At 37.9% G+C, this 12015-nt stretch overlaps 1 protein-coding gene across 4 annotated transcripts in view; it reads left to right on the forward strand.

Annotated features, from left to right (window-relative positions):
- The window catches only part of LOC112157392 (teneurin-3), an 800843-nt gene that overhangs the window by 743147 nt on the left and 45681 nt on the right, over positions 1–12015 (forward strand). For all 4 annotated transcript variants that reach the window (XM_036213709.1, XM_024290091.2, XM_036213711.1 and 1 more), the window contains 3 exons: positions 3555–3686; positions 3762–3897; positions 7449–7592. In XM_036213709.1, coding sequence (XP_036069602.1) covers positions 3555–3686; positions 3762–3897; positions 7449–7592 — 412 coding nt within the window. The remainder of the gene's footprint in view (positions 1–3554; positions 3687–3761; positions 3898–7448; positions 7593–12015) is intronic.

Consider the following 12015-nt stretch of genomic DNA (forward strand, 5'->3'; position numbering starts at 1 on the left):
TACCAGTCTTATCAAAATAAATGCTTCCTTCCTAACTCTAAAATAAAAACACTTAAAAAAGAAATCAATCAAGTTTGTCTTCAGCCTAGACATTAAGTGTATTATTCCCTTTGTTAACGCCATTTTTCAATACAATGCAGACTGGTATAGACAAGTACAGTTTTATTCATGTCTTAAATCTTACACAGTAAAAGAAAACCTTGAGAGCTTGTGGGTCATTTCTAAGAATGTTGTGATTTTGAACATTAACAGACAGTTTGAAAAAAGCAATTCCAGTGAAATTAAATTGTATTACAAAAAAACCATGTGTCCCTATTTCTGTAAAACTTTTATTCAACTTCGTGATCTCAGCAAGCTTATAATGCATGTGTCTGCAAACTTCATTTGATTTGAAAATATGTTTTTTTAGTTGTTTTCTAGCATAAATAAAACAGAAACTTAAAGAGAAAATAGTTTAATATATATAATAGTTTTTTGCTTATAACAAAAACATCCTGTAACACAACAAATGTGGAGTAAGTGGTGATAAAATATATACAGTTGATTAGACAGTTTGTGGAGCCATAAATTCAAAAATCTAAATAGCTAATTAACAGCTAATCAAGCTAATTTTTCAGAGCACAATCCTTGAATTTCGCTTGTCTATCTTATTCTCTGGTGCATCTTAACTATATATTACTTATTAAAATAAAAAATGTGCTATTTTTCTTCAAAGAAAGAGTCCCACATGTGTTCCTGAAGGCTCAAGTCACACATCCCTGCACTAATGTCTACTTTAACTCTGCTCCCTGGCTGTATATGTAAAGTGTTGCCTTGATTTTGACACATGCTAAATCTTGAGGCTTATATTACCTTCACTTTGACATTAACATTACTCCAAAAAAGCGTCTAAATAAGCCTCCAAAATCGTATCTGACTCCATGTCCACTCCAGATATATTAATTTTAATTATCTGAAACACAAACTAGTGACATAATAGAGAAAATATTATAAAATGATGTAAAAATGTCTAGTTTTTCCTCATAATCACTTGGTAAAAAATGCAAGGTGCAGGTTTGCAAGGGATCAGATTTCAGTACAACACTGGCTTGTTAATTAAAAAATCCACAACTTTTGTTTTCCTTTCTCCGTCTGTTCTCCGTCTCTTTCTGTTCGCTGCTAGATTAGACTGTTTAGACTGAGACTTTGGCCAAACTAAACAAAAACTAGCCCTGCAGTGGGCTCTGCTGTTGTGCGTTTCGCTCGTAAATATTGAACTGCTGACATCATTTCTGAGGCTACCATGCCTGGTTGACTAATCACAATGAAGGCAGCGTGTTACTGTACACCCTGGTACATTTTTAACAAAAACAAAAGGCCTGTTTTTATCAGGGATTTCTTTGTTTTCCGTGTTCTGGTACATCGGTGTGGTGTAGGAATACTAAATGATGTTTTTTTTCTGTTCTCTTGTTTTACTCATGTAATTTGGTGTTCATGTTTAGTTTTCTGGCTTTCTGTTCCCGTTGTGATGATCACACCAGGTCTCAGTTTTCCATCAGTTCAGCCACTTCTCGTTGCCTTAATTATCCCCATTTGTCCACGCTGTCATCTTCTCCACGTCCAGTCTTCTGATCATCTTTTCTGTTATTAGTTTTATGAATTTTGCTTCAGTTTAAATGAGTTTATAAACTTTTTTGTTTGTCTTTCGTCGTCTGCATTTGACTCCTCCAAAACCACATTTTCATGATAGGAAAAAACTGTTTTGTTGTGCGGTTTTGTGCTCAAGGTTAGTTCTAATCAGCTCAGGTTTTTCCTAATCATCCTAATTAAATGAAAAAATATTATTTTAGTTACTATAAATCAGGTATTTTGTCATTTGTCTTTAAGCTTTTAAGGTTTTTTATGTGTTCTAGACTGCACAAACCAGATTGTTTTCTCAATTCTTCTTTCTTACTGCACCTTTGAGCAAAATGTTCAATATCGCAATGGAAACAGGACTCACTGAAATTCACACACCTGGTAAAAAAGATTTACATAGTGAATAGCCCTCCCAAAAAATGATGACATCACAGCGGGAGAAACCATCTAAAAAATTAACGAGGGCAAAATATCGTATATGGCTCTTTTTTTTATTTTATCCCCCAAAATCCACAAATTAAACCAAAGCACTTGTTTCCAAAATAAATGTTAGAATTATTATGGAATGGCCACAGGAACAACAACTTGGTGGCTATTTTGTTGCAAAATGCATATTTTTTTTTTCAATTTTCACATTTATGCACAATATGAAAACTAATTCTGTCAATCTTTGTCAGATTTCACACCGGGTTAAATCTACAACCAATGTTTTCTTAACCTTTGACCTCAGAAAAAGGCTGCCATCTTGAATAAAAAAAAGAAAAACACTTCTAGCATCACTGAAAAGTAACTCATTGAAAAAATGTTGGTTTTAAAGTTTGCAGATTTTGAACGACATTAGTTTGGAGATCTTGCTAAAATGACTTTTCCCTGTTGCTCGCACATTTTATTACTTGGATACCGTGAAAGTGTAAAACATAAATCATCGGTTCAAGCTGAACGAGACATTATGACATATGAATATATTAGGAATGTGGCTGACAAAAAGCCTCCGTTGCCGAGGAAATGCAAAAGCTAACTTTTGCAGATTCTTCTACAAATAAAATAGATCTGTTTGTCTCCTCCAGATAAATAAAAAATAAAATGGTTGCTATGGAGAAAACCAAGAGAAAAGACAGAACTGGTTGCGTGCAGCTCTGACTTTGGGGGCAAAGGGGATTGGGTGGGACAGTGAGGGCTGTGCCCCCGGGTCATACGACACAGCTTTAAATTTTGTTTGTTTTGACACTTATGTTCACATATTTGGGTTTTAGTCAAATTTATTAGAGTGATCCTGTTTCTGCCACATCTGTCTCTAGTTTTCTCTTGATGACACAGTTTGCAAATATCATATAATTGTGACCTTTCTGAGTTTATTTAAGTAAAGCTGCTCTTTTTCAATATAAAAATTAATAACTTTGAGAATCTATCGCTAAATGTTTCAGTTTTTGTTCCTTTTTAGCAAAAACATTTAATAAATCACATCTACCAAACACACCAGTAACTATGTAGTTGTCAATATCTGGATTCTCTCCCACCTAAAAACGTTTCCATTAAATGTCCTCATAGCTATAACCCAAAAACAAAACCACTATTAATGACTCAGTTTAGCTACTTTATTATTCTTTCAAATCAAGATTCGTCTGATTAAAAAGAGATGCAGATCCATTTTAAGTCTGAAAGTCTGCATCACCTCAATTTTACTTTACAAAATTGCAGATTTCTTAAAACCAAAAACAACTGCTCAGATAAACTTGAGTCCCCCTTTTTAAGCAACACTCGTTTCTTTTTGTGAACCAAAAGTTTTAAGCTCATGCTGATTAAAATAATGTTTTATGCACTTCTAACAGCTTCACTTTCTAGCCAATTAATGCTGTGAAAACATTGCTTCGCCTGCCTGTGAAGGAGGGCAGATGCTGCAGAGCTCCGATCTTACTTTGCTGCTTTTGTTTCTGCAGGTTTTACAGGAGGAAACTTCAATCCCGGGCAGCGACCTGAACCTCGTCTACCTGAGCTCCAGAGCTGCAGGGTACAAACCAGTCCTCAAAGTCTCCATGACTCAGTCCTCAATTCCTTTCAATCTGATGAAGGTACGTCATCAGAACGAACTCCATTTAGCCCGTCAGTGAACTCCTGAGCTGTAACCTTTGTCCTTGTTGATCCAGGTTCACCTGATGGTGGCGGTGGTGGGTCGCCTCTTCCAGAAATGGTTTCCAGCTCAACCAAATCTGTCCTACACGTTTATCTGGGACAAGACGGACGCCTACGGCCAACGCGTCTTTGGACTTTCTGAGGCAGTTGGTGAGCTTTCACTCTGTATTTATGCAGCAGTTGACCTGATGTTGGCTGTAAAGTCCAAGTTCTATGGAGAGAAATTAGTATCACCCCGATTTATGCGGGCATAATCTTGATTTGTGCAGCAGCCTTCACATGCAGGTTAACGAGATTAAAAATAAAAAGCTAAAAAGCCTGTTAGATTTATAAAATATATACATTCAACATTTAATCTTCATTGTCTATGTATATGTCCTTCATCAGCAGAAAAATGCCACAAGAACATGTTAAAAACACCACCTTCATTGGATTTTGTCTTTAAAGATATTCAAATCCAACCATTCATCTCTGAGTCTTATTGTGTTTCCACTCTTTCTAAATTATTCTGACCTTCTCAAGACTCAACAAACCCTTGCTGTTAAACGGTGGTTGATCTCCGTACTTTTGGAGGTACAATGTAAAAATGAAGGAATGTGTAGACTGCTGTGTTTTTGTTTCAAGAAGAAAAAGCCTCACAGACAAGTTCTGCAGGTGAGAATATCAGCTTTTGTCCTTTAGCACATACCAGAAATGCAATAAAAACCCAGCTTCCCCCCCAAGGATTTAACATTTAATGAGCTTTGAAATAATGGGGACAGAAAAGTTGCTGGCGCTGTGACCTGAGGAGTTTGGATTGCTGGATTTCCCTTCAACATTATAGCTGGAGACAATGGTGATAAGAAAGCGTTCCTGATCAAGATGCGGCATGTCAGGAACCCTGCAGAAGGCTGCTGCAGGACTGTGCAAATAATACTCTTAACGCTCTTTAACTTCACAGCATTCCTTTCCAACTTTTGCTTTTTTGCGTGGAAGTAAAGCTGAGTGTCTGCAGGGTGAGATAAGGCACATTAACAGTGGGATCAAAGGCGTTTAGAAGACGTCGGGATAACAGCACTTTGTGTTAGCAGTTATACTGTAATGTCATTACAAATATTGCTATAAAACCCCCCAGTGGATGTGCTTTTAGTCCTCCAGGAACAGAGCGACTCTATCCTAACCCACCTGCAGCCAGGCTGTGTCTGTGCATAAGTGAAAAGCACACATTGCAGTTCTGTATTTATGGAGATGGAGGCTGATCCCCCATAATCCCCTTATGAATGAAAGCGCCACACAAATGTTGACACAGGTGGAAATAAAAGATACACTGTTAAATTGCATCAGTTTGACACAAAATAATTCAGTGTGTTCTCAGAAGCCCAGTTCTAAAACACACTGGATGGGGAGACGGTTAAATCTGGTGTTACGGAGAAATTTGGGCGTAATGAACAAACAAATCTCGGTGACACTTTTGCTATAAATCCAATCCAGTTGAATCCAGATTGGGTTTGTGGAACTGTGGAGGACACTCTGCCTCTCGTCCTTTCAATGTAAAAGCCTCCAGCACTTTTTTAAGCAGCAGAATAAACAGTTAAAACCAACACTTCCTGTTTTTATGCATTAATGTAGAACTGACATGTGTTGAGTTGATGCACAGATGCAATCAGAAGTCCTGCGGTGTGGTTTGACGAGTGTGGTGAAAATTCTGACAACATTTTGTACAGGATCAAATATCTAAACTTCAGTAAAGAATTTGCGTCACGTCAACAAATTAAATTTGATCCATGATGTGTTGATAATCACCGGTTGGAGTCCAAACCCAACCTGGAGGACAATCTGATCGTTTTTCTCCTGAACTATATTTTCCTTATTTGTATTAAAACAATAACAAATATATTATCTATTTTTATTTTTTCCCTTCTCTGAATAATGCTAATTAAAAAAAGACTGATTTAGTATAACCTAAAAGGACATGAGATTTTTAAAACGTACAAATTATGAACAAAAATTAAGGAAAAAGGTGTTTCAGTACAGGTTATCAGATTGTGACAAAATCTTAAGAAATCAATATGAGAGCCCAATTTAATTATTGCTTTAAAAAATAGTGAATAAAGAAATTGTTTGTCAGCTTTTCCCAAGCATTTAATTTATTTATTTTGCATTACAAAGAGATATATTAAGTTAAAATGGTTTGGTTGGTTTACTAGATGGAGCAGAGATAAAACGTTTTCTTCTCTCTGCACCCTTTCCCTTTCACTAAAGACTAGAATATTGTGTAATTTATTGTTGTGTAATGTGAAAATTAAATAAATAAATAATTGAACTGAATGAATGCAGGACAGCAAGTGGCCAAACTGGGTCACAGAGAGATGGAAGTACCGCTGAAAGCGGAGCGGCCGTCATTCAGATGCAGCAAATTTCCCACGTGTGACACATTCAGGACGAGTTGATAGAGGAAAAACTGTTAAAAAAGAAAGTACAACAGTATCGAGTTACTTGCACATAAAAAATACATGAATTTATTGTTTATTGCTAAAACTGGCCCTCTAAAATGTTATTAAAACTGTTTTTTTTTCATCAGCTGGAGTTGTGTTTGTTTTTTTTTTTACTTTTTGACAGATGAAAATATTACAAACTACCTGAAGTTCTCTTTATCTTTCTGGTTAATTATGTTTATTTAATTTATCCAGTTTACTAAAAAGGAATGGATTAAAAAATAATTCATAAATTTGCCTCTGTAAGTTCCTATAGACACTGAAAGTAAGCCCGCTGGTATCTCAGCAATAAAGAAAAAACATATATAGTTATGTTGGTTTAATTTAGTAAGCTTAGTTTTATCAAAGACTGCACTGCTTTACACTTTGTTCCATTTGTTCAGCAGAAGAACATGGCGGTAGATGCCAACATAATGACTTCTGGATTGGCGTAGAGTTTTGCAGCAGGATTTTGCAGCCACTAACCCCTGGCATCTAAACTGAACCAGTAGAGTGGGACTGAACCCAGATTCATCCACAGTTTTCTTTATCTTCATTCCAGCTTACCGAGGCGGGCAGCTGTGCTCAGTTAGTCTGCGATTGCCCAAAGATTCTTCCTACATGTCTCAACAATCCGGTGCCACCGCTTGTTTTTCAGCACAAAACATCAGTTAAAATTTAAATTTCTGTCAGAAAAATCTGAAATACATCAGAGGTAAAAAGGGGATATCAAAGAAATGCACAAAGTAAAACCAGCAACTTTATATATAAAATATTTTAAAAAATTAATCACACAAGAGTAAGTAGGCATATTAAAATGGTGATAAAACACTTGTGCATTTGCATGGCGTAGCATACGCTGCTAATTTGGGACACAGAGCTTCGACTGAATTAGGTTAACTCAAACAAACTGTGAGGATTCCAGCATGCACTCTGTGACACAACTAATTAAATGGTAAAACAAGTTCTGCACAAGTAGGCAGTTTTGACTCTAGAAAGAACAGGAACGGCAAAGTGAGGTTTATGAGTTTGCTCCGGGATAATTGAACAGCATTTCTGTGGTGTGAAATCAGAAACGGCTCTCAGCGGAGTCCACAACAGAGAAGGAAAGCTCTCCGTTGACCAGCAGCTGGAGTCTCAGCACGCTTCAAGAGGAAAATTCGCTGTGTTTCCATGTAGTCTGCCAAACTCAGTTTTTACCAAAGTCAAAGGTGCAGGACAGTCATCCCTACTCTGTGTGTCTCACAGTGTCTGTGGGGTTTGAATACGAGTCCTGCCTTGACCTCATCCTGTGGGAGAAGAGGACGGCCATCTTACAAGGCTACGAGATGGACGCGTCCAACATGGGAGGATGGACGCTGGACAAACATCACATCCTGGACGTACAAAGCGGTCAGTACAAAACAGATGACAAAGAAGAAACTGTTTTTTGGCTTATGTTTTTGCCTAACATTCTGACTTTTTTAATGTATTGCAACCCTCGACTGTATAGAGAGAACTGGACTCAGTGATCCCTCCCCCTTATCAGTCCAAATGGCCAAGAAGCCAAAATATTGGATAGATTCTATTTGTCTGAATGACCATTCTTACTCTGATGCCTTTATTTTTTAATATGTTCTTGCTAATTCTAAATTTTTCACGATATTTTTTGTATTGGAAGTTATTCAAGTCATAAACTGGCCAATCAGACGCCTCAATTAAAGTAGGTGGTCTCATGTCAAACATTCGAAACGATTGGTTGACAGAATCACAGAAGTGGTAGGGGTGTGGACTTCTAACAAGCTCACTCGTGATTGGTGACAGTAGTTGCCATAAAAAATGACTTGGACCAATCACTGCTTACTACTCTCATCTGGTTTCAAATAGAGGCGTACATATCTTGAAAAAAATGACGACTGAATTGATTTCAGTTCATTGGACCCGGAAGTAAGCCGTCACCTTCGCTCAGTCCAGTTCTCTTAAGGTACATATACACCAGCTGGCGTTTAAGAGTCTACTTCCATGTAGAACGTAAACCTGAATTTTCATTTTTGATTCAATTTTCAGTTCATTTCAATTTTATTTATATAGCCCAATTATAAAGCATAATTGTCTCAATGGGCTTCACACTAGTAATTGTCCAAAAACATAAAATTAATCTCAAAATGTAAATAATAGCTGCTTGCTAAACTACACATACTAAGCCAAACTGAGCATCCCTGCCCTTAGACCCTCCTTCTCGGTAAGGAAAAACTCCTAAAAAAATAGATTCTGGAAAAAAAAAGAAGGAACCTCAGGGAGGTCCACTTGAAGGAGGAATCCTCTCTCATGACAGACAGGACTGAAGAATTAGCTTACCTAACTACAAATACAAGTTTGAATAGTGTAGCAGATGGACTTCATCCAGATGAAGCTGGGGGACAGCTGCGGGTGTCTGACGAGCCAGAGGCGAGGTCCACTACCAAGGACAGGAGCACAGAAAAGCCACCCGGAGTTTGAAATCTCTCCCGCTCCCTCAAAGGGGAGTGGGGAAGAAGAACAACACATGAATCACACTGCACCAAACACATGAATCAAAGGCATGGAGAACTAAACTGCAGTGGAGAGGAGAAGTAGATAAGCATAGAAGACAGAACCCAAGTGCAAATACTTCCCCTAAGTATGGGGAACTCTCGCGTTCACGCATCAATAGACAATTTTTGGAAGTCCGGTCTCGGGCTGTATGTACAAAATGGGCATTCGTTGACTGGGTGCTGGGAGTTCAACCAACCTAGTTTTTGATGGCTAAATCGCAAAAATTGAGTTGTTAGTGACGTCTCGATAGCCAACACCAAAGTATCAACCGCTGTAAACATGAGACATTAATGTTTTCCCTTTTTTAGTTCGGACAGAATTTTAAGTCATTCATATATTGGAATAGTCAAAGAAAAAGAATGGAGGAAGATTGATTTTGTGCACCGAGCCTCTACCAGTTATAGGTGAGGGACAAGCTCTAGTAAACACCAAACAGAAGAAGAAGGATCCCCTCTGTTCTGCGCAACACACGCTCCTGTAAATTTACCCTATACAGTCAATGGTTGTAACTGGTGCTGTGTGAACAGAAAACTGAGGGTGGAATACAATTTTTGTTAAAAAAAAAGTTTTAACATCAAAAGATGCCTTTTATTGTTCACGTTGAATAATCCACAGCCAACGCGGTGTAGTTTTTCTTTTTCTTCCAATTCCATAAATGTTTCATGAAACGCCTGACCTTGGCATACCTAAAGTTGATTAGTTTACTTGTGTTATATAATATCTTTTTTACAAACAGAACTAAAACTATGCCTTCTTTCAAAAGGTTTAAAAACTGCAGAAAATCAGCTGCTGTCCAAGAAAAATCACAAAGTGACTTCAGAAATCCTGCAGATCCTTTGCTGGGAATCTTTCAGAAAGATGCGAGAAAAGTCTGTTCTTCGGAGTCAGTCAAGGACAGCCGTGCATATTCCTATGAACATGCCTCAATACATTTCAGATGGTTTAAAAATGTAAAAAAAAATAAAAGGTACGAACGCTAAACATTAACTCCAACTCCCTCTTTTTTTAAATGTCTTGAATGTTCATCTGTGATTTGAACAAGTCTGTAGTTTAGCATGCTGCTGCAAATGTCAACTCACTTACCGCCGCGGCTGCTTGAATGCCTGCAGGGGAGGACTGGTCAACTTAATGATGAATCACAGCACCTCCAGCAGGATCTTTTAAGCCAGTGATACATAAATGGTATGCATAATACAGTGTCTAATCATACAAGGTAAACTAACAAGCAGGTCAAGTGATACAATTACCCCTGAGGTGTATTTATGTCCAATAAGCTTGACTTTATTACAAGGTAGGAAGATCAAATGTTCCAGAGGAAGCACCGTACGTCACAATCAAGTTCATGTCTTTCAACAAAAATGCTTTATATATATATAAATATTGAGAAAACATCAAGAGGAATCGTTTATGTAACATAAATTTCCGGTTGATTTCAGTTCATGTTTGACTGTCACAAGTTAAATTGTTTCCTCTAAAAAGCCAGACCTTTAAGTATTAAGAAAATCATGAGGGATTATGTTTAATAAAGCAAATAAAATAACATTTGAGTCATTTGCCACGGACCATCGATCGATAAGTCCGGGCAGCTGCCCCGACTCTTCCATCCAGTAAAGAAATTTCTCAAGGCTTTCCTTATAAAATAAATGAAGCAGGGACTGTTTGATTTATTTTTATTGCCATGTCTGTTGGATTTGCTGCCAAGTATGTGTCGGCTTACAGCACACTTATCTAAAACAAATGAGCTTATTGACATTTATTGTGTATTCGGGAAAAAGATGGATAAATTCAGCTGGATTATGACTTCTATGCATCGATACGCAGGATCACCTCTGATGGAAATGTTAAAAGAGTCAAATTGAGATTTTAAAGTCGCACTCCAATCATATTTTAATCTATTTTCAAAGCGTTCCCAGTGGTCTTTTAGGTATGGTGATTGTGTTTTTAGCCAAAATCAAGAAACTTGTGTTGTTTTCTAGAACATAGTTTCTGTAGCCCCAACCTAATATTACTGGAGCAATAAAAAATGGCGACCAATATCAGAGGTATCCAGCAGACGCCAGTTCAGACCAGGAGAGGAAGAGGTACACGGATCTAGTCGTGGATGTATTAGGATGCTGCGGAGCAGCGAGTACACACTTTTGTAACTCTTGTGCTATCCTAGGCATGCTTACAATAAAGTCAATTTTTTGTGTCAACGCAACAGAGACGCACCACAAACGAACTAGTGGAAATCCGCCTTAGGCCTAATTTTCTTACTCATGAGAAAACTGCCGCAGAACATGTTAAAAGCACCATTTCCATTGAAGTGGGTCTTTAACTGCAATGTAAACTCTGTTAAAGAATTCTACATTTGCAAGAAAGTTGAGGGGATTTTGGAGATCAAGGTCACAGCCAGACCTCCTCTCTGGCACACACACATATATTTAGGGAACCATGTGAGAAAGCCTCTCTGGCTTCTCTTTTAACACAGCAGGAGAAGTCGATATTCCACCTCTTGCTGTCTTTCACTTTTTTTCTGTATCATCCTCTAACACCACACACACCAGCACACATACACACGGTGCAATATCAGCTAGGCAACTAGTCGGTTGGCCTTTGCAGACCGAAGCACAGCGTGAGATGAACCCTGCTGGCTTGGTCTCTGTTGATCAATCAACACCTACTAATGGGAGGAAGAGATGAAAGTGAGCGAGGAGGAGAGGAGGATACAGGGAATGGGTGAATGGGAAGGGAACCAACTAATATGGGATTTGAGGACCAACACTAATTCTCCTGCTGGGTCTGAAAAACTGCTTTCGACATGAAATAGCAGCTTTTCTGCTCCATCCTAATGTCTGAGGGTTGCTTCTTGTTGAGGCCGTGGACCCGGAGAAGGAAGCTTCACGTTCTTCCTGGGAACATACATGAGCAACTGCAGAGATTTGACTTGGCAAGGCTTCATTTTTTTTAAGTCAAGGCTTGTTTTGATTGTTTTTCTGCCATTTTTAGTCCGTAATACATTCAATTCAAGATTCAAAGCCAAGTTCTCAGTGAGGAAATTCTTGTTTTTTCGTCTACCAAATACAAATATTAAAAAAACAAATTGGGTATTAAAATAGAGAATGCATTAAGTTACAAATGCAAGAGATATGGGGACATACAACTTCCATACATGCATGGATGGACAAATAGAGATAGATGGATGGATAGGTAGATACAAACATAAGAGGAGGAGGGGTCTTGTTTCCAAGATGGCAACAGAGTTTTAATAATTCAGCTCACA

Source organism: Oryzias melastigma, linkage group LG1 (assembly GCF_002922805.2).
Source record: "Oryzias melastigma strain HK-1 linkage group LG1, ASM292280v2, whole genome shotgun sequence".
In the NCBI taxonomy this organism is placed as follows: domain Eukaryota; kingdom Metazoa; phylum Chordata; class Actinopteri; order Beloniformes; family Adrianichthyidae; genus Oryzias; species Oryzias melastigma.